Source organism: Mirounga angustirostris, unplaced genomic scaffold (genome assembly GCF_029215605.1).
Source record: "Mirounga angustirostris isolate CCGP_5_RB_7025 unplaced genomic scaffold, mMirAng1.0.hap1 SCAF_8, whole genome shotgun sequence".
In the NCBI taxonomy this organism is placed as follows: Eukaryota; Metazoa; Chordata; class Mammalia; order Carnivora; family Phocidae; genus Mirounga; species Mirounga angustirostris.
In genome coordinates this window covers 136,733,987-136,756,463 of record NW_026991716.1, presented here as the reverse complement: position 1 = coordinate 136,756,463, position 22,477 = coordinate 136,733,987, and the positions used below count along the sequence as shown (strand labels likewise).

The window sequence follows — 22,477 nt, the reverse complement described above, 5'->3', positions numbered from 1 at the left end:
GGACTTTCTCTATTTTCCTCAAGGCTCTAGTTTCAGCGCTTGGAGCAAGGCTGGCAAACTCTGTGAAGGGCTGATGATAAATGTTTTAGGCTTTGTAGCTCACAAGGTCTTTGCCACAACTCTAAACCCGTTGTAGGACAAAAGCAGCCTTAGCCAATATTTAAGTGGATGCGCATGGCTGTGTTCCAATAAAACGTTATTTATAGAAAGAGGCAGCAGGTCGGACGGTCTGTGGGCCACCGTTTGCCAACTCCTGGCTCAGAGGATCGCCAGGTATACAGCAGGTGCTCAGTAAATGTTTGTTGAGTGAATTAATGAAAATGAGGTTTAAATATGCGAGGTGAAGAGGTGTGTTCCCAGAACGACAGCTACGCAGCGGGACTGGAGCTACCCTTTCAGGCTGTAGCAGGAAGAACTGACAAATCACCCAACGTGTAATGTACGGAGAGAGGATTTACATCACGCCAGAGAATCAGGGAATGACTTAGTCATAAATACACAGAAATAAGCAAACAAACACTGGCTAATTATTATGTCCAGGGAAAGAAAGACTAGACAATAAAAAAGGAAATATAATTAAGCCATAACCTGTGGCTCAGCTATAAATCATATATATTGGCATAATGAGATAACCAATGACTACGTAAAGTAGGAAAAGGGGGAAGTTCACATGTGTGTATGTATGGCAGTGGGGGTGAAAAAAATTAACTGTCCTATTCCTCAGGAAGAAGTCAATGCATGATGTGAAAAACTGAAAAATCAATAAACAGAAGTGGGAACACGCTCTTTACAAATACAGTGTCAAATACCAGAAGAACCAGAGCTGGGTTTGGGAGCGGGCCGGGGGCTGGGCAGGGAGGGGCCTGCTAGTTCTCCTCCTGGATCTCGCAGAATCATCTGACTTTGAAAAATCAGTACCTGTGTTGCTCTGATGATAAGTAAATAAAAGCGAGCAATGGGCACACCATAAAGTACAACCACGACCGGCCCCACTTAAGAGACAGCAGTTGTTCTCCGTATTTCTCATTTGGCTCCTGGCAGGCCAAAGCACGGATAGCCTTCACCAGGTTTTTACCTCCCCCACCCCCACCCCCCCTCCGACCCCCGGACCAGTCAAGACCAGAACGCAGCAATTCTGGCCATGCCCCGGGACAAGCTTGCTTACCTGCCGCCCCTCCAGCTCAATCTGGAAGTTCTTGGCCGATTCCTGGGTCACCCGCCCCCCGAAGTCCAGCTGGTACACCTGGGTGGCTTCGTTCCACAGAGGCTGCTTGTTGGCCATGACATACACGAAGCCCTGGCTGCCCAGCCGCCCATCCTCCTTCTCGCTGGCTTTCCGGCACTTGAACTCTTCCAGCTCACTGGCCGTCCTCAGGCTCCGCTTGCTCTTCCAGCCCTTCTTGCTGCCCTGGCTCTGGTTCATCAGCTCGTCCCCGCTGATGAACAGCTCGGGCTCGCTCTCCGAGCTGTCCTGGAACTCATTCGTCTTGTTCAATTTCTTTGACTTCAGTTGGTCTTTCTGACTCTTCACTTTCTTCTTCTCTCTCCCCAGGCGGGGGCTGGAGATCAGGGAATTAAAGTCACTCAAAGTCCGTGCCTCCTTCTTCACTTTGCCCTCCGTGATGGCCTGAACATTTCCTTCCTCTGCTCGGCTGTCCAGGCGCTTCCGGTTCTTCTTGCCGAACTTCTCTGTCCGCTGGGGGACTGGGCTCTCCGTCAGGGAGAGGACTTCTTGGAAGTTGTCTGTGGTCTCTACCATCACCTCTGTACCCAAGTGGCTTTGGAGGTCGGTGGGTGGTGGGGACACGAGGGGCTTCTCTACCACCAGGTGAGCCTTGGGGGGGAGAGTGCCCTGGGGGCTTTGCATGGGCGGGCAAGGGCTGTAGGAACCCCAGGGGTGCAAGGCGATGGGCGGCAGCTGTAAACTCGAGCAGGTGCTGCTTCCCGGATACATGGGGGGCAGGGTGCAGTACGAGAGGCTGGGTGGGTAGGCAGGCTGCAGAACCACTGCTGACTCCTGCGGTGCAAATGGTGCAGGGGACAGGGCATCTTTTGGGGAGCAGGGAGTCTGCACTCCCGGCAAAGGGGGTGTGTTATAGCTTCCTGGATACGGCATCCCCATCCCATAGCCTGTTTGGAAAGTGGCAGTAGGACTGGCCGGAGACTTCGGGGAGACGAAGGACACTCGGGACACGTCCAGGTGCTGGCTCTGACCTACTGTAAGAGGGGGCAGTTTCAGGGGGGTGGGCACTGCAGTCTGTGCTGTCCTTTCCTGAGGAACCCAGATGTCCTCCCCCAGCACGGGGTCCCACTGGTAAGGGGGTGGCCGTTTGATGGCCACAGCAGCTTCGGGCAGCGCGGGGTGCCTCAGGGGCTTCTCCAGCTGACAGTGCTGGGCCAGCGCCTCGTCCTCGGTGAAGGCCGAGTTCACGTAGTCGGCGCGCTCGCGGGCGCCGTCGGGCGGGCTCAGGAGGCTGTAGGACGACTGCGAGGTCAGGGGGGAGGAGCTGGCGGCGTGCGCCCCCCCGGCGCCCGGCTCGGGCCGCCCCCCCGTGCCCCCGCCGCTGCACTGGCTGCAGGTGTACACGGCTGGCGGCGACCGCGCCGGGAACTGCGCCGGGAACTGCGCCGCGCCCTTGGGCTTGGGCGGGTGCTGCGGCGGGGCCCGCGGGGGCTCGGCCAGCTGCGCCGCCTTGAGCGCCACCTCGCGGTTGTTCCTGCGCAGCGTGGCGTGGATGAGACTGTCGGGCCTCTGGGCCGCGCCCCGTGCGGGCACAAGCGGGCCGGCGATTTCGGGGTACGGGGGTGGGTCTCCTGTCGGGATGGAGTAGCGTGGGACCGTCAGGCGGTTCAGGGTCGCACTGGTGCAGGGCTGGGGGACCTTCTTCTCGGTGGCGGTGAGCCTCAGCGTGGCCGAACTGCCCGGACCGGGGAGGGTGTAGGTGTTCTGGGAGCAGAGCATCCGCGTCCGAGGCCGGCACACCTCCTCCACGTTGCCGCTGCTGTCAAAGGTGGTGATCCTCTCGTAGCCCAGGGGCGTCTGGTAATGTGCCGCTGTGGAGTACAGCGAGAAATCGCCCTTCTTCAGGCACGTGTCCACCGGGGGCTGCGGGGGCGGCAGCGGGGGCGGCGGCGCTGCCGTGGTGGGGGCAGCAGGGATGGTTCCCGGGTAGGGGGGTGGGGGGTTCATCTTCGCCACCTGGACCTCCTGTGGGGCACTGAACACCACTGCGTCCCCTTCGGCAGCCAGCTGCGGCACCGGCCGCAGGGCCTTGGCCGACTTCTGCAGGTGGTCATGGTCCCGGTCTCCGTGGTCCACCACCGACAGCTGGATCGCCCCCTGCGCGGGCGGCGGCAGGGACAGCTGAGCAGGGTTCGGGATGATGCGGCCCATCTCCACACCTCCGAAGATCACCTGTCCGGGGTTGGAGTAGCGGTTGGAGACGGGGTACTGGGTGGCACTGTCGCTTCCCTGCTCCGATGTCCCCACTGCCGTGGTCTGATTGGTCAGGACGTCCAGCTGCACATTCTGGTTGGCCAGCAGGGACTGCACCAAGCCTATGCTCTGAGTGGGGGACATAGCCTGGGCCGAGCTGTGGATGGGTGCGATAGGGATGTTCACTGTGCACGGCGGGTTGTTCTCGGGCACACCAGAAGCTCCCGTCACTGGAAGGAAAAGAGGAAAATGAACTGCTTCCAGAACAAGGCCGTGAAACTGGGTCAGAATAAGTGATACAGCGACTAATCAATTCATCTAGTCCTTTTGCTACAAAATGCAATTGCTGTAGATGGAGATGAGTTTGCTTGGGGAAGCTAGACCTTTCACACAAGTTATACACAGTCCCTCTAAGGTTTCTGGAAGGACACAGGCAAAGCTTTTCAATGAATATACTTTCGAACCTTCCGAATTTGGTACCTAAATGGTACCATGGCTCATAACTTAATGTTGTTGTTTTTTTTTAATTTTTATTTATTTTTATTTTTTAATACTTAACTGTTTAAAGATGCTTTTTTACCATGAATTCATAAAACGGCCCACTCTTTTATGCAAGAAGAGAACTATGGTATATAGCATGACACTCCACTGAGCACTCATAATGCCTAGGGTCCTGAGTAGGTTTATCCACAATTATGGATTGGTTAATATGGGAAGTGTTATGTAGCAGATGTGTATTGAAACTTGTACGTAAATTAAGACTGTAAATAGAACCATGTAAAATGTAGTGGAGATACCAATGAAAAGAATCTTCCAGCAAATAAGCATTATTAGGGAAGGATCACTTCCTAACATTTATCTGCTTTTCAGCATTTCAAACAGTATGTAAGGTACAGTACTGTACCTCTGTAAAACTATATCCTATTGTACAAAGAGGGAATTTAATGAAGCATGAATGTGAGCAATGATCTCCACACCACAGGCAGGTGCTCAGAACCATGTGTTATACTGCCTGTCTAAAGTACCATCGAGCACTGGCAAGTTTGCTTATTTGGGCCTGTAAGTGCTATGTGGCAACTAGTATATGAGCAGGACACAGGATTTAACTAGCTAATTGTAAAGGCTGTCTGACCTTTTACTAGAACTACAGAATGAAGGCAGCTAGCTAGTTCATCAAAAGTTAAGCCCGGGGCCCCTGGGGGGCTCAGTTGATTAAGCATCTGCTGTCGGCTCAGGTCATGATCCCAGGGTCCTGGGATCGAGCCCCGCATCAGTCTCCCTGCTCAGCAGAGAGCCTGCTTCTCCCTCTCCCTCAGCCGCTCCCTACTCATGCTCTCTCTCTCAAATAAATAAATATTAAAAAAAAAAAAAAGTTAAGCCCACCCTTGGTTCCAGTCAGACTCCCTCTTCCCTGGGGCCCTCTAGTGAGACGTAACTATCTCGTGGCTGCGTGAATCTGGGTCCCATCTCAAGTTTCTTATTATTCTTGTTCCGATCCCTCCTCCAGATGTTCAGTCATCTGCATTAAGTACTGAGGGCAGGTGTCTTCCCTGCTAAAGAGAAGAGCCTCTCTGTCACCAGCATTAAGTGAAAGCCCTGAGACAAAATGCTCCCCCCTCGGACTGGGAAGCCCAGACAGGAATAGCTGCAGCAAGGGCTGAGCCTTAGGGGGGAGCTCTATTAGTCACATTCCAGGAGCACAGGGTGGGCGTTATTCGGAAAGTGTTAAAAGATACTTCTAGATCCACGATTCTGAAATTGCAGGGGATGTGCTTTCTAAAGCTCAAGCGTGTGAGGCTTTGCCAAACTGCGGGTTTACGTGGTTGCAAAACCTTGCCCATTAGGACTCGACAGTCTACACCACCTGCTATGACCATCGGAAAACCAAAAACGGCTACTGTCAGAAAGTACTGTGCAAATGATTTTGCAGGTAAAAACCTGTGAAGAAGGTAAGTAACTGGGCTAAGAGAAGGTAAACAACCCCCCCCAAGTTCAGAGCCTGAGCTGGCCTGCGTGTCCGTCCCTGTCCCACGGTGCGGACCATAGCCCCCTCTGTTCTAGAACCACCAGATACAGAAGTCAGTGGCCCATTTGGACTCCTCTGGCTCAGAAACCAGAGACATTCAGAACCCTGCTTGGTTCTAAGTAGAGGAGTCTTCATATTTATAAAATTACAGGTAGATATTTTTGAGAACAGTTACATGGAAATAACTGGCAGACTACTTAAAAATCATTCTACTCTGTTAATCAAAATAGGATCTCCTCCCCCTAGAAAACACTTAATTTAAGATGCTACAGATATTTGAAAATTTGGAAACTGGGATTTTAAAAGCTTGTGTCGGAATTCACCTTTAACTCAGACCAGGCTTCTGTACACTGAGATGTGCGTTGCACACTGGGAAAGAGATGTGTGAATGTGAAGGCTTTCTGTCCTGGAGACGGGGTGGGTTTGAGACACTGGGCTCTGTGGGCGCCACAGGACCATGGGGGTGATGCTGCTCTCTAAGCAGGGCTGAAAGGATGAGGGCTAGCCTACAGCCAACGAGAGCCAGTGTCAGTTCTGATTTTGTGGAGTTCTCAACAGTCTTGTTAACTTCTCTAGCTGGGCACATGACTAAGGACTACTGTGAAGATAAAATAAGATGGTAGAATGCCCTGTGGACCTGAGGTGCCATGGTCACCTTCATCGTCCTTGCTCTGGTAGCTCCCCTCCTCCCCAAACCAGTGACAGTAGGACCTTTCTCCTGTGATGTGCCACCACACCCACCAGCTGAGGAAGTTATAGCTTTTCCAAACCAAGGCGGTGGGCACGGACTGACATATTGTGATCCTCCATTAGTTACTGCTCTGCCCCCGTCATGACCTCCTAAGAACACACCTGGTAAATCATCCTCGTCTTCACTGAAAACATTTGGGTTGAAGACAGGTAAATTAACATAGTCCATGGAAATCTTCCGAACCTCTGGGAGATAGATGGTCATCTGCCGCGGCTGGAGATGCAGGAGGCTGGTTTTATAGATTACTGGAGGGGAGGAGGAAAGCACTGTAAACAGAGACGTGCACGAGGACAGCCAAGGCACCAGCAAGGTCACGGGAAGAGAAATGGGGCTGCGGTGTCCCTGCCATCAGAAGGCAGGGGAGAGTGGGACAGAGGGCCTTTGTCTCCCTCCCGCACACCACTGGCCACCCCAGCCATGCTTCCCTAACGGCAACTTCTCCATCTAGCGTAATCACTTTGCCAAGTGGTCTGTCTACAGAACCACACATTTCAAACGTCAAAAACCTGTCCTAGACGTAAATGCTTTTCTGGAATGAACTGGGATAGGATAAATATATTTTTTAAAAGCCTCATTTGCGATCAGAATTTTAATTTAGTAAAAACAGTTGTGATAAGCAGAGTGCCAAGCTCAGGGGGATCTCAGGCAACCCAGGACACAGGGGTGACATGGGTCAGGTTGGAAGAGAACACTGCCCTTACTCAGGACTGGATTCTTGTCTTCCTGACTTTCAACTTCATGATCAGGACAGAGATTTAGGGAACTTCCACATCATTTCTTTACATGCTAAGGTTTTATATTTGATCAACAGGGACATTTAAGACAATGCCTGGATGACGACTCAAATATTTGGAGGAAACAAAATTGGTTAAGAACAATGAATCTGAATTTAGGTTTCACGATAGGTTAAAATCAGGATCAACTTTCTTTTGTTTAATGCTCTTTCCTGAGGTAAGTAGAAGTTCTCAAATTATTACTGTTATTCTCATTTTTTGTTAGGCCCAGCTGTGTCTCCACAGCTGTCCCCGCTAGCGCCCGGTGGCTGACCAGCTCGAACTCCCGTGGCCCAGGAGGCCTGCTCTGATGAAATGCCTCTGTAAGGCTGGCGCTTGGGCTGGTGTGGGCTAAGGCGACTTTTCCAATAAGACACAGGCCTTATTTGTGTGTTCGTCTCTCTTGCCCACAAAAGAGAATATGAACTTTGGCTTAAAAATTCGGGACAGTTCTCTACAGCTTAAAAATTAATGCATTAAAGTGCTATTCTTTGTTGTTCAGACTGATAAAAGAAATAAAATTTAAAATCTCAGGAGGGATTAAAAAAATAACATCAGTTGCCGCCGGGGGGGGAAAAACTAGGTGGCCAGAGGTGAAGATGAGAGAGAGTTTTACTGTATACCGCCTCAAATCTTTTGAATTTGGAATTTATTCCATATTTTTTAAATTGAGAAAGCAAAAAATCAAAAATAAAATTTCATGGGTCAGATAATTCTAACTGAAGGAAACAAATTATCCAATGTAAAATACATCCAACAATACTCACTTTTAAAATCCATTAGAGTGCCAAAGATTAATAGGGTGCCACATGTAACTTACACATCTAGAATCCAAGAGATAGGATCAAGTGGAAAATTCTCTTAGCTTGACAAATGAATAGTAATAGCTAAAATGCTCTTTTTAAAAAACAGCCCATGATTAGGACAATGATTTCACTACAGTCCTACAGAAAGCTTTTCTCCTGGGCACTTGAATTCCTCACACTGGAGCACCATGTACTTGAGGGCACCTACAGGTTCTCCCATCTCAAGGTCCTTGTTGACTTAGGTGTGGATCTATTCAACATCCAGAAGGAAAAGATGCATTAAGACTCCATTCCTCTTTTCAGTGTGTACTGTGGGCAGATGGCTCAGTTCTCAGCTCATGCATATGGGGTAACATGATACCCATACTGTAGCTACTAGAATCCCCATGCGCATCAGCCACACACGGCTGCATTACTGAAGAACACGCTTTCGTGGTCATCAGAGCCTCTCCAGGTTGCTGAAAATATTATAAGAGATTTCTTTGCATTAAGTGCAGGAACAGCCTATTCTTATTTTCTAAGTCAGTTTTATATTTTACTTGTATTCCTCTTTTTCTTTGAGCTGAGAAACCTCAAAATGAAAAATCCGAATGCAGCACAATTTAATAAGTCTCTTAAGATGGATACATGGCATACGTCTTTTTAACATCTGCTTTGCAAAACTAATTTAATTGAAAGGATCTAACCGTGTCTTAAACAACTCCAATAGGCAGATTCAGAATTTTTCAAGAACCATTTTTAGTAGGTTACGCAGAGATGTTCAAGATGGGACCACCACCCACAGGCAAGCCCAGCCTTCCAGAGAGGTGTGTGTGCCAAATGATGAGGCAATCCAGCAAGGCTGAGGGGAGAGCACGTGTCCGCAGCCCACCCAGGGATGTGCCTACTGGCATGAAGCTGCTTTGAAAAGGACCTTCTGTCATTTCATTCCTTCACTGTCCCCAAGTAAACATGAGACATTACTACTACTCACTCGAGCAGGAGTACCGAAAAAATGCAAATGCCGGGTACTAGCCCAGCTTTTACTCCCTTGGTTTTGTTTTCTTCAGTGTCTCAAACTTCGCACGGAGAGGGTATTTATCTGGGACTTCTAGGTGAAATCCATAAGGATTTACCACATGGAACTGTACTAACAGTCAGCTTCTTGCAGTCTTTAACCCTTTCTGAACCTCAATTTTCTTCTGACTCAAGAACCTAAATATACTGGTACCAAAACCTGCCCACAGTGAAAGGCCAGAAATCACAATAACCAGAAACCTGTCAAATCTCTGTTAGAAGATTGTAGCTGGTTCTGTCTTTTCATAAATCAGGACTTATACAAAAAAAATGAAGGCACTGCCGGCAAAAAACCAATTTGAGTAATAATTCTAATTTTTGTAAAATCACAGTGGATAGAATCAAAGTTTAGAGGTAAATAAAGTACATGCTAATCTTCTGGTGCCGTAAGAGCTCATTTGAATTGTCTTTTTAGTTTCAGTTTCGGGCAGACTCAGAATTGTCTTTCTAGTCTCAGAGAACGGGCAGAGAAGAGGACATGGTTTTTACCTGCACCGAGGTTGGTTGGCAGGAAAGCAGCCAAGCCCACAATCTTAAACTTGGTTCCCCAGATATTAGACGTGACCTGAGCAAGATAGTTGTGCTGTGGGGAAAAAAAAAAGGGAAAAAAAAAATCACCATCTATTTTCGTATTTTCTATTGATCACTTAGGAACTAAGAATGTTAACATTTTTGCTTAAAAAGGTCACAGGTGGGCACTGCTGGAAATACTCATTCTCTCTATCATTCTACCCTTTTTAAGACCAGAAGCTAACGAGAACATGTCAGGCACGTGTTTCTGAACGGTGGCTCACCGAGCTGAGATTTGCAGGCGGGGGGTAAGGGGCAGATGTGTCCCAGTGTGTCCACACGTGCGTAGGTTAAAAAGGCCACAGAGGTGCTCTGCGCACGCTTTTCTTTCCCTCTCCTTTCCCTATAGTCACTGACCTAGAGAGGGTATACCTAGCTCTGAATCCATTTTTATCCTCGATATTCCTCCTGGAAACACCAGCTGCACTGATGCCAGGATGTCCCCAAACGACCCAATTATCTGTTTCCTCATTCAACTAAAAAAATTTTTAAAAAATGATCAGTATGCTTAAGCCACGTGTGTATATGTGTGTGAACAGCAATAATAAAGATGAATAAAATGCGGCTTCCTCAAAGAGCTTATAACCCCATGGAGGATACAGGCTTACAATTATTTGCAGACAAGGAAGTCACTGAGGAATGTGATAAGGGAGTTACAAACAAGATGCTTTGGGATTGCTGTGGCTGAGCCGGGGAAGGAATCCTTCGTGATGAGTTCTATCTGGAAGCAAAAAGGCGGGGGTCGGGGCAGGCGACCCTGGTGACCCAGACGCAACAAAGGCACAAACACAGAAGGAGGCCAGTCAACAGTGAGTCTGTGGCACTTGGACGGCACTGAGGGGGACCAGGAGAGAGAGACAGGCAGCGCCAGATTGTGGGGCTGCCACCAGGGCCTGGCTCCTGTGGACACCAAAAGTCCACATGTGGCTTGAGGGAGCAGAGGGGAGAAGTGTAGACAGGTCTCAAGCTGTGAAAAGACTCATGTGGCAACAGGGGGGTGTCTGAGGTGGGATGGAGGTCCTGGGGGATATGGAGGTCCTGGGGCCTCCCTGAGGGCAGGGGTGGTGAGGAAGGCAAACAGGGCTCTGGTTCTCCATGCCCCGTGTCTGGAACGGCAGGGACAGGCACGGAGACTGGGGTGGCAAGTGCAGGGGTGATGTGCCCAGGACTCAGTCCCCGTCAGGCACACACTGAGGAGGGAAGACGCACAGGGGAGCATCAGAAACATGGGCCAGCCCTGGACCCCAGGTGCTACCTGAGTGATGTCTTCAAAGGGAAACTCTCTTCGCGTCAGACTGGGCGAGCCAATGGAGGGCTTGCGCATCGGCAACCGGGGAGACCTGGACATCTCCTGAGCAGCCCGGGACAGCTTGGGAGACTTCCGGGCCTCAATGTTGATCCTGTGGAGACAAGGCCAGGAGGGTCAGACCCCACATGTGGGAGAGGCTCCCACTGCCGTGGCCCTCGCCTTCGCGCTCTGGTGGCCACCAGGGGTGCCACGTTCCCAGGGGCCAGGCCTCTTTACCCAAGCCTCTCCCGTCTGCTCTTGCCTTGTGAATATGAAAAAAGAAGAACAGAATTGCATATCGAGTAATATATATTTAAAAATATGGTAAGATCAGGGGCATCTGGGTGGCTCAGTCGTTAAGCGTCTGCCTTCAGCTCAGGTCATGATCCCTGGGTCCTGGGATTGAGTTTCACATCAGGCTCCCTGCTCCGCGGGGAGCCTGCTTCTCCCTCTCCCACTCCCCCTCTCAATTAAATAAATAAAATCTTAAAAAAATATGGTGAGATTAGACAAAGTGATTCATTTGTAAGGAACCTCAGAGAATTAAATGTGGTTCACTTTCTATGGACTAATAGTTAAGTTTAGAAACATCCACACGCCTTCTGCATGTGGGAAACTAGCAGGTGGGAAGAGCCATTTTTCACCTTAAGGCCACAGTGATTTTACAATTCCTACTACAATGTTAGGATTTCAACAGATTTATCTAGCCTTTCACCAGCGATCATATTTAAATCAAATCTGTGGGTCTACAGTTTTCCTGCTGCCTTCTGATCCTACATTCGATCTCTGGTCTTCAGTTCTGTTTGTAACACAAGGACACATGTGTTAATGCCGGTCTACCCCCCAGAGAGTGCTGGTAAGGTCAATGGCAGTCCATGAAGAGGAAAGCCCTGAGCCTCACAGATACTGATTGAAAGCTTGATACGATAGCGAGGGCTCCCAAAGTTTGGGTGGACAGGGGGCCCGAGCTGGTGAAAACTCTGTACGAGGACAATTAGTCCGGCTGTGGCACACAAGAGGATCCAACACAGGGAAAGACAGAAGGAATGAGGACCAGCTGCAGAGACTGCCACATCCAGGAACTTTAAAAGGACATTTACAGGTGCAAGATTTGGTTGCTTATGTGTTAAATGTTCTCCCTTAATTAATGGGAAAAGCTGAAACACTGTAGAAGTGTAGGAAAGTTCATAATTTTATTTGAGATTTTAACAAGCTTAGAATAAAGATGAAAAAAATCAATCAATCAAATTGCTTGAGCAACTGGTTATCTACATGGGAAAAACTCACACCATGCACAAAAATGAATCTGAGATTCAAGTATGAAAGCTAAAACTACAAAGTTTCTGGAAAGAACAAAAGAATGTCTTTATGACCTAAGGGTAGACAAAGATTTCCTAAACAGGACACAAAAAGCACTAATCATAAAAGAAGAAATTCATATTGCGTTAGGCCACCACATACGTGGCACTCCAGATCTCTGCCAAAGACTCATAGCTAGAATACATAAAGACTCTTAAAACTTGATGAAAGAAAAACAACTCAATAAAAAACGGGCAAAAGACTTAACAGACACTTCACAAAAGAAGAGCTCCAAATGGCCACTAAGCATATGAAAAACTGGTTAGCAGCAACAATCACTAGACACGCTGATGCCACGACATGCCCACCAGAATGGATAAAGAGTATCTTCTAACAATGACACTGCAACCGTGGGCGAGAACAGAAGCCTCACACGCCGCTGGAGGGACCTCAGAACAGCACGGGCACCCTGGAATACTGGGTGGAATACGTTTATTGGCAGTTTCCGATAAACGTGCGCCAGGACCCAGCAACTCCCCTCCTAAGTGTATACCCGAGATTAATGAGTGCAGGTGTCCATAAAAAGTCTTGTATAAGAATGTCTACAATGGTTTGATTTGTAATAGCCCCGAACGGGAAACTACCAAAGATCAATCAATTGGTAAAAGGAATAAACACATTGTAGTATATCCATTCCAATGGAAACCACAGAGCAAAAAAGAAAAACCACTGATACACCCCACACGAATGAATCTCAGTCATTATGTTGAGCAAAAAAAAAGTCAAATAAAAAAGGAGTATATACTGTTTGATGCCATTCATATGAAATTCAAGAACAAGTCAAACTCCTCTGCGGTGACGGAAGTCAGAACAGTGATTCCTCTGGAGAAGGGACACGAGGAACTTTTCAGGAGGATGGAAATGTTACCTTCAACTGGGTGGTAAATATTCTGCTTTATCAACTGTGCAGGAAATTATGTCTTTGAGATCTGGGCAGATATGTATCTGTACATAAATTATATCTTAATTTTGCACAGCATCACAGAATTTTAGAGCTAAAGACAGCTTAGTCAAGATCTGGCCCACCCTTTACCTTCTACAGATAAGGACACTGGCATCTGGGTCACGGGTTCATTCAAGGTTATACCCCGAGGTCATACGGCCTTTGGGAGTGGAGCCAGGATCAGTGGGGACTCTCACCTAGGACACAAAGGCCCTTCTATCTACTCTTAGCTTTTTGCCACTCTTTAGGACAAACCTTTGGCATGTGAGATTTTTTTAGTTTATGATTTATTTCCAATTACAGCGTTAGAAGGTATTTAAACTGGGCATTCTGTTCAATGCATTATGTTACACTCATCGTAAACCCTTCTCCTTACTTTTCTGGACTGCAAGAACCACCAAGTGGGCCAGGGAGCTTCTGCCACCCCATGCTGCCCATTGTCAGTACTAACCCTGAGTTCTGAGGACTTAGCAAACTTCCCATGGGTGGATTTGTCTACCCAAAGGGGAGAAGAAAGGAAAGCTCTAATTATTGCTGGCAGACCTTCCTGATGAAAGGCAGGGAAGTCCTCTTGCGGGGCTCTTCTGGTGTCGGCTTCAGTGAGGTTCTGCTGCAGACACAAACAAGGACGACCAGCCCTGGGGAGTGAGCTTACCTTGGGAGTTTGGGTGACTTGCTAGCACGGGAGATTTTGGGGGATTTCTTGGCAGCCCAGTCGTCACTCAGTTCCACGTCACTGGAGTCCGAGCAGTTGCAGCTGTCCAGCATGGAGGAAATCAAGCTGTTTCCGTAGATTTCATCTGGTGAGACACAACCAGCAGACTCTGGAAAGTGCTATCAGTAAGACCCTAATGAGGATCATTAGCCCTGGAAACTACAGGACAGACTGACTCTATAGGCCAGCATTTTAAGTTCAGAGGTTGAAAGAGAAAGGACCAGAGCATGGTTTCCCTTTTACGTTTTTATGCTGTAACAATTTTCTAAGCAAAAGGAGGCAATAACTTCTATTATCGGAGTGGGCATAGAATTTCAGTGTCTCTGGAATGTACAAAATAGTCTGCTCTTGGACGGCACTGAGGGAGACCAGGAGAGAGAGACAGGCAGTGTTTACTGCGCAAAAAGCGGGAACCTCCCAGCACAACCATCCATCTGGGTTCATACAGGTTTGCAGGCAACTGGGGGACCCAGGCTGAGCAAGGGGCTTGCTGACTCACGGACCCCCCACAAGATCCTGTTTCTGACCTGGGGCCTGCCAAGGCCCCTGCTGGTTCCAGGCCTGCTCTGGACTAGAAACCTGACAAGGTCAGGTCCACTGCAGGGACTCCCAGACGTTTACGCTGGCCTGCTCTGAGAGGTGGCTGGAAGGCAGGCCTGTGCAGGAGGCCTGTCCGTGGCAGCCCTGGGCTCTGCTGGGGGTGTTTGTACAGAAGCCGCTCGAGCTTCACCATTGGTCACTGGGCAGAAGGTCAGAGGTCCTACGGCAGAAGACGGTGCACACAGAGGTTGGGCCATCACGAAACTGCACAGCGGATGAAGGTCATGTCTGACACCTTCCTTGAAATCCCTTCTCCTTTACTGCCTTCCTCCCACCCCCCACATCCCTTCACTCCCCGAACCCTGCTCTGCCCTCACTGTAGGTAGCCCATCTGCAGAATCACTTTGTTTTGCTGATAAAAGCCTCATTCCCTCAAGGCTCCAAGAATCTCACCAGGTTATAAAAAAGCCCAATTGTCCAACGGCAATGAAATCATTTATGGAATTTGAGGGGACTTCATCATTCAAAAGGGCGATTTACATTTGAAAGGATGAATTTGCTAAGATAAACTCATCTCTAGTGTTTCTGAACATATGGAAGGGACATCTGTGAACAGGGACCTGTCTGAGGGCCCTGGAGGCAGAAACAGCTCGCCACACTCCCTGGAAGCAGGCTGTCTGAGACCCACGTCACCCTCTTCTTAAACGACTTCCCCATCAGAAGGCACGACCCATGAGGACAGCAAGCCGGGGTGGTGTGCACCTGCGTTTGATCAAATAAAAACGCTTACTTCACATGCCCTGAGCAGTGCTTTACATTACTTGAGGAGTCACTTAGTCCAAAGACGCTTGGCCATGAGTCACGCAAGCATGTAATTTGCACAGGAAGTTTCTGTGTGCTCGTGAACACGAAGCCAGCTCACCGGCCTGAGGAAATGCAGTAACGTGCTGTCCACTCAGCTCCTGATCTGCCTGCTCATCCAGGATTTTTCACAGTTGCTGTATGTCATGCCATTTGTTGTTGTCCTTGACTCATGCTCTAACACTACGCCACAGATTGGGCGGCTTTTGGACAACAGAAATTTCTGTCTCCATTCTGGAGGCTGAAGTCTGGAATCAGGGTGCAGGTGTGATCATGTTCTGGTGAGGACGCTCTTCCCGGCCTGCAGTCGGCCACCCTCTTGCTGTGTGCTCGCTGGGTCTTGCCTTAGCATGTGTGTGTACATGTGGAGAGACAGAGCCCTCCCTCTTTTCTTGCACGGCCACTAATCCGACTGGGTTAAGACTCTACCCTGACAGCCTCATTTCACCCAAATCACTCCCTAAAAGCCCTATCTCCAAATACAGTAACACAGGAGGTAAGGGCTTCAGCGTAGGAATTTCTAGGGGGACACACACAACTCCACCCACAGTAAGTTCTGACTAAAGATGCCTTTTAAAAATTGGTGGATTTTTGCTTTAAAAAATATGCTCTCATGTATGCTCTCAATTATAAACATACACATCCTGAGGCGTATGTCTGTTCAGCTGCATGGAGAACACTTACGACAGTGGGTCACAGGCTTCGAAGCCCAACTGCCAGCCGGGCAGCGGCAGGTGCACACGTGGAGGCCTCGCCCCAGACCCACGAATGAGGCTAAAGGGCAGGCCTGGCAGCCTGTATTTAGATAAATACCCCAGGGGATCTGCAGGGAGGTGGCCCCGGGACCACATTCTGAGAAGCACGGATGTGCAGGCTTCGAAGAGTTAATCAGCTCACGAGAAGTTCCCGGCTCCCCGAAGTCAGAAGTCAGCGCTCCTGCTCTGAACCGCGTCTGTATACCACCCGCTTGGCAATTACTCATGTTCTGCCTTGTAACACAGCTTCTGCGTCTATCTTGAGGTATTAAAATCTTGACATTCTTACTGAACTTTTCGAGTGTTGTCTTGTCACCCAAAAGAGGTTTCTGAACCCCCTGGAAGCAGAGACACCCGGACATTGCCCCACGGCCACGAGAGACCCAACGATCGTGGACAAAGGGAGCACTGAATACATACTGTGCATCTGCTTTGCTTTATAATGTTCTGATTCTTTTAATTACAAAAATAAGACATCTTATTCCCCAGAGGACTGCTAGCAGTCGAGTCCACCCGCGTTTGCTGTGAGCTGGATGCGAACAGTAAGCAGGAGCAGAAGCCCCCAGCCAGCACGGGGTTTGGGAGGTCGAGGCCTCAGTGCCCCTCGGCAGCCCCACCTGCGTCTTCTGTCCTGTTTTTAGTGCGGAATTTACGCACTTGGGACAAAAGCAAGCTCTTCACGTCCGTTCCCTTCAACATGCAATCTGAGGAGAGGTTTTATGAACTTGTACACATGGTGGGGAGCCTCAGACACAATGACCTCCGTCCATGAGAAGACTGCCATGCCCCACGTGCCCTTGGGCAGCACTGATCAGCAGCGGCTCTTCTCCCTCCCCTTCGAGGTCAGTGCCCACTGCGCCCTCCTGTTCTCCTTGCTTTGCCTGCCTTCCTTCTCAATCTTCTCTCTCCCTCCGTTCTACCCACCTCCCTACCAGCCTGCAGTTCTGCTCACTGTCCCTGCTTTTGGTACTAGCTCATTGCATGACTCAAAAGACAAACAAATGGACTAATATCCAACATGTTAAAGCACAGTTTTACTGCCTTCAGTTTTACACGGTGACCCTGACAGCAGAATGCCGCCATGGTCACCGAACCAACAACGCAGACCAGACAGAGGTGGGGGAGCGGCACGGAGTGAGCCGAGTGAGCGAGCACGCCAGGCCGGAAAGACAGCAGGAGCGGGGGAGTGGAGAGCGGTAGGCTCCCGTGACACAAATCCTTTTCGAGGTCAGGCGTGTGCCAGGCCCTGGGGTGAAGAGAGGAGGTCGTTCCCTCCGTCCAGGCCTCAGACGGAGCCGGGCCCAACAACCACCACGGGCCCCGCAGGACTCCAGCAGCCCGACTGACAGGTGGCCAGCACAGGAGGCCGGTGACGAGCAGGATTTCACGGGGGGTGGGGGGGGTGGGCAGTAGCACATGGGAGCTGGCCGATACTGCTGGGGGGGCACGCAGGCCTCAGCAGTCACTAGCTTAGGACACTGGACAAGCATCCACGGTGCAAAGAGAAACAGCCAAGTCCCTTTACTCTGGAGGCTCCCACTCTAGGATGGCAGAAACGAGCATGCAGCGAGCACCCAGGGCACGCCAAGTGAGTACCGAAGATCAGTACAGGACAGAGTTCTTAGAAGGGTAGAGTGAGTCATCATGCCAAAATCTTCATGGATGAGCAAGGAATTTTCCTCGGTAATCAGCTAAAAAGCAGCTCACAGTGGATTAGTGAGGAGCAGAAGTAAGATTCTAGCAGGAGGCTGAGGAGTAGGCCGAAGGTCTGAGAATTTTAATTCTATCACTCGCTCTGGGAGGGCAGAGAGGTACCTCCCTGTTAGTATCAGCTGGTCTCAACAGTACATTAAGGCCCTTGATAATACCTGATGAGTAACTAAAAGAGGAATCTACTGTTCCCAGGAAGCCGGGGCCAGCTTCCCCCTGACAGAGAGCTGATGTTTCCTCTATCCACGGCCCCAGTCACACGAAGCCTTACGGAGTGCTGTTAAAAACCCATCAGAAAGTACATTTAGGGAATCATTAACTTCGATACAATTTTGGAAACAGGGCAGCTTCCAGGATGTTCCATGCCAGCCAAAACACAGGCTCACGTTTCATAAGTAGGCACTGTCTTTGCATGGTGTCAGGAAAACTATTCCTCAACCACACCTAAGAATGAGGTCTTAGTCTCTCTGGCGTGGAGGCCCACCTGATTTGCTATCCGTCCGGGGGTCCATGATGACGAACTCTGGCCGCAGCTTGCTGATGCGCCGCCCCTTGAGGATGGGCACGAGCCCACCCAGGTACTCCAGGTAGAGGGTGTAACACGGACCTCCCACCTCCGGGTCGTCCTCTGTGCGCTTCATGGTGCAGTGCAGACGCTCGTTGCCGGCTGAGGGGTAGCTGACAAAGTCTCGCATGTTGTTGGGATCTGGAATTGGGGGCTAGAGGCAGGACATGGAAAGAAACGAGTATGGACGTCACTGATTACTCCAACAGAGCACTGGCTGGTAGCTCGGGGAGGGTTAACGATGTGGTGTGGGACAGCGATTCTCAACTGTGGGTGCGCAGAAGAATCTCCTGGGACCTTTAAAAAAAATAGCGAAGCTAGAATCCCACCTCAAACAATGAAATTGGAATCTCTGGGAGCGGGGGATGGGCATGTGTATTTTCTAAAAACTCCCCATGTGATTTTAATGTGCAGCCAAGGTTGAGAATCCCTGGTACACAACCAAGATTGTAAAGCAACTTGAAAATACATCACAACAGATTCTAAAACTGAGGTTTTAAGAAAAAAATCACCTGAACAAGTCAATCTGACACTTAGAAGCAGAGAGAGAATACAGAACAGAGAACACAGACAAGAATGTAAGGTGCGGAGGCCCCGAGGTTAGAGGAAAACCCGCACCTGAACAGCCCCTGGCAGATCTGTTCCACACACCACCAAAAACCTGACGAGCAATAGCGAGTGCGAGGTGGGGGTCACCCCTCCTCAGCACAGTGGCTCCATCCTCAGGACAGGGTTCAACCTGACCATTCCCGTAACTGGCGATGGAGCAAGCTACTCAAACTCCTTGGAACAGGTTTCCCACTTTTCTGAAGCATCTGCCAGGAAGTCAGGATTGAGCAAGGCAGAATGAGCATCAGGATGGCATGGCACTCAACCTCCAAGACCGCCTTTGCCGCGAGGACGCTTACGCCCCTCGCACAAGGCGAGTCTCTGGCAGAACAGTGGTGCCAGGGACAGACCGCACTCGGAAGCAGTGTCACCCGGGTACTCTCGCCGAGGAGCACACACGACTCTGGCCCGCCTGCTAGGACTCGGCCCCACTCCTGGCCAGCCCTCTGGAAGTGGGGAGCCGGCAGGGGCTGAGGAAGAGCAGGGGAGGGTGGAGAGGCTCTACCTTGATGGTGGGGATGAAGGCGGTGGAGAGGTAGGAGCAGAGGCGGGGGGGCAGGGCCAGCTTGCTGACGTCCTTGTCCTCCCGCAGGGCGCTGGCGACGGCCTGCCGGCACAGCAGCTGCAGGCTGCACACGCGGTGCTCCACACGCACCACATACAGGGCCGGTCCTGAAGCCATCAGCAGCCGCGAGTCCCGGTGTCCCCAGCAGATGGAGACTATGGGGCGCTGCCAGGAAGTGAGGGAGGCGACACTCAGGTTCTGCTCTTGCGGTAAAGCACAGGAGGTCATGCATGGGTGTGTCAAGCAAAATAAAGTGACCTAATAGTTGCCGAGAATATTGGTTTTGAAAAGTATAATAGACAATGAAATACTACATCACAGAAGTTCACTATTTTCATTGGAAAATAGTCAGGTCCCCAGGCCAGAACACAAAGCACTGGAATGGTTTTGTGAAGTTCTTTTATGTGTATTATCTCATTTGATTTGGTACCGTAAAACCTAACTTAGCTCTGTATAATGATGTCTCTGCCAGAAGATGCGCTTAGCCTGGGGTACAGTAACCCACATTCTTACTGAACTCTGGTTATCTGGATCCCCAAGAAACCAGTGGTTGTTCCTGTGGCTTGGGGAGGTGGTGAGGAGGCAGACCAGATGGCCCTTCCCTTCGGTCCTGACAAGGAGCATTTCAGAGTGAAATCGATGCTGGTCCGGGTCACATGCTGTGTGACCTGGGGACTCATCTACAACCCCGGGATGTCTTGCATGTTCTCAGGAGTAAAATGGGAACTGTGAGGATTAAAGGAGAGGGAAGATGCCAGAGGTACTTCCGAGACCTATCATAGGCTATAACCCACAGTCCCTGAATCACGGTTCCCCTTGGCTACGGGCCAGAAGAAGAAAACAGAAAGCTCCCCGGGGAGAGGACAGTGGTGGGGGGACACACAGTTCCTGTGGTGGCTGCTCCAGGGGGCTGGGACCACCACCACTGCTTTAAAGGCATGCTAATTCCAAATATGCAAGTCAGAAACTAGTTATATTGAAAAAACTCCAAGGCTCCAGGGTGCCAACTAAGTAAGATCCACCAAGAAAGGAGGTGGAGGCGGAGGGCTGTGACGGGGAAGCTGCGGGAGAATCGGTTCATTCCTGTTCAGCTGGATGGGGCTCTAATTTAGTAAGGTCTTGGGGGGCTGGAAAGATCAGAAGTGGGGTGTCAGATCTGTTATAGGAGTGACAGGAGCAGAATTTTCACAGCACTTCAGTGACAAACATCAAGATAAAAGGAACAGATGAAGACACTTGCTTAAAATAGCCTCCAGGGTCAGCTAATCCTGGTTTCAACTTCAAAACAAAATGCAAGGCTGGAGATACTCCATCTTCTCTTTCCATCTCTGTGAGTCCAGGCAGTGCAGGTTGGGACCCCAGCCGCGACCCCCTGGAGGAGGACCACGGAGCCTGGAACTCAAGTGTGCAGGCCTCCAGATACTTCCAGATGAGCCTCCTTACAAGAGGATCCCACAAGTGGGGCAGACCTCACAGAGTAAGCCGTAATCACTACCGGAGACAAAGCAGATAACACACACAAAATACACAAAAAATTCCTTTGCTATCATCAATCCCGGAAGTGCAGGTTATACATTTGTCCTCCTGTCCCCTCTGTCCTTCTGCCTTCTGCTTTTCATAGTAGCAGTTAAAACATGTTTTGGGAGGATCTTACATAAAATTATCATATGATAAATATGTATCTCATATCTTTGTATAAAAGAACTTAAACCACTTAACACAGACTTTCAAGGTGGACGAAAATTCTCTCTCTCACAGCCTCACAAGCACATACAGCAGCCCATTTAGTCCTTTCAGTTCTGCCATGGAGGTATCATTACTTTCATCTACCTTGCCAGAAGCCCAGGAGCCCGGCGCTTGGAGAGGCTAAGCTACAGCGAGTACCCAGGAGAGCCACGGTTCTCGCCCACTTCCTTCAGCCCCACAGCTGTGCTCCTTACCCGGGTGCTCCCTCCTCTCCTGTCCATATACCACACCGGCCTAAAGAATGCCAAATGCCCCACAAACAAACTGAACTGTCAGTCGCGAAGTAAGAGACCCAAATTGTCCCCGTAATCCATTCGGTCAAGGCAATTTGACTCCGAAACAAACCGGACAACATGTCTGCAGAAGAGGCAAACAGGAGAAGAAACAGGCTGTGTCATTAGCAAATGGACAATGACCAGAATGATTCGCTACGGCAGAAAAGAATCTGCAGGTCACGTGGGCCCGAAAGTGGGGATAAATTAGCCAAGAAGTGCTGTTATGTGCACAAGACAGCAAGAGACAGCCTGTCTGGAAGGTGAGGAAGGACCGTGCTCCCGTTCTGCGCATGATATCCACTAAGACAGACTTCTCCGCAAGGAGGACTCATAGGGCGGGAAAGAGTGAAAACCAGAACCCAGAGCAAAGGGCGGGAGGTAAGCGGCCTGAGGACGTGATACCTGCGGAGTCTCAAAGGGGGAACTGTTATCCGGAGCAAGGTTACCGGGAAGTACCAAGAATACCAACAGGGATTTATAGCACAGCGTTTGGGGTGAGCATGCACTTACTTGTCCACATCAGTGATTGTCTGTTTCAGTAAAGAGGGGAAAACATGCTCATATAAGTTATTTTTTCAGCATATACTCCACGTAGGATGATAAAGTAGCAAAATAAATACTGGTACCTTTCTACACTAAATTTTAAGGCTATAACAGAAAAATAAAGAATTTACAGATAGTGAGAGCTGATCTTCTTGCCTGAAGGTTTTAAGGTCTCTCTGATGTGGGGAAATTGATTATTGTAATTCCCATTGAGTGGAGGAGGGCGGCAGTGGGGCCATGACCTCAGGATACCTCTAAGTCCTGTAAGCCTGTACAAAGACTATACTATGTATTTGAAAGTTGCTAAGAGACACTGTATCTTAAATGTTTTTCCCACAAAAAAGAAATGATAATTATGTGTTGTGAGGGAGGTGTTAGTGAATCTCATGATGCAATCCTACCGCAATACACAAGTGTATCAAATCCACACTTGAATACTTGAAATTTACAGAACCTTCATGTCAACTCAACAGAGCTGGAAATCAACAAATAAGAAACCACACAGGAAATCCTTTTATACCTCTCTAAATACTTTTATACTGTTTTTATATGTCATCTTACTTTTCTAAAGTCTCATTTCCTTTT

The 22,477-nt window shown here is 49.5% G+C and overlaps 1 protein-coding gene across 7 annotated transcripts in view; it reads right to left on the bottom strand.

Annotated features, from left to right (window-relative positions):
- The window catches only part of TULP4 (TUB like protein 4), a 237,767-nt gene that overhangs the window by 5,654 nt on the left and 209,636 nt on the right, over positions 1-22,477 (bottom strand). For 3 of the 7 annotated variants that reach the window (XM_064598283.1, XM_064598282.1, XM_064598284.1), the window contains exons 9-15: positions 19,269-19,526; positions 18,074-18,308; positions 13,664-13,808; positions 10,674-10,818; positions 9,338-9,431; positions 6,315-6,458; positions 1,166-3,666 (exon numbers count right to left, since the gene is read on the bottom strand). In XM_064598283.1, coding sequence (XP_064454353.1) covers positions 1,166-3,666; positions 6,315-6,458; positions 9,338-9,431; positions 10,674-10,818; positions 13,664-13,808; positions 18,074-18,308; positions 19,269-19,526 — 3,522 coding nt within the window. The remainder of the gene's footprint in view (positions 1-1,165; positions 3,667-6,314; positions 6,459-9,337; positions 9,432-10,673; positions 10,819-13,663; positions 13,809-18,073; positions 18,309-19,268; positions 19,527-22,477) is intronic. The other 4 variants (XM_064598285.1, XM_064598286.1, XM_064598287.1 and 1 more) reach the window with 2 other exon arrangements.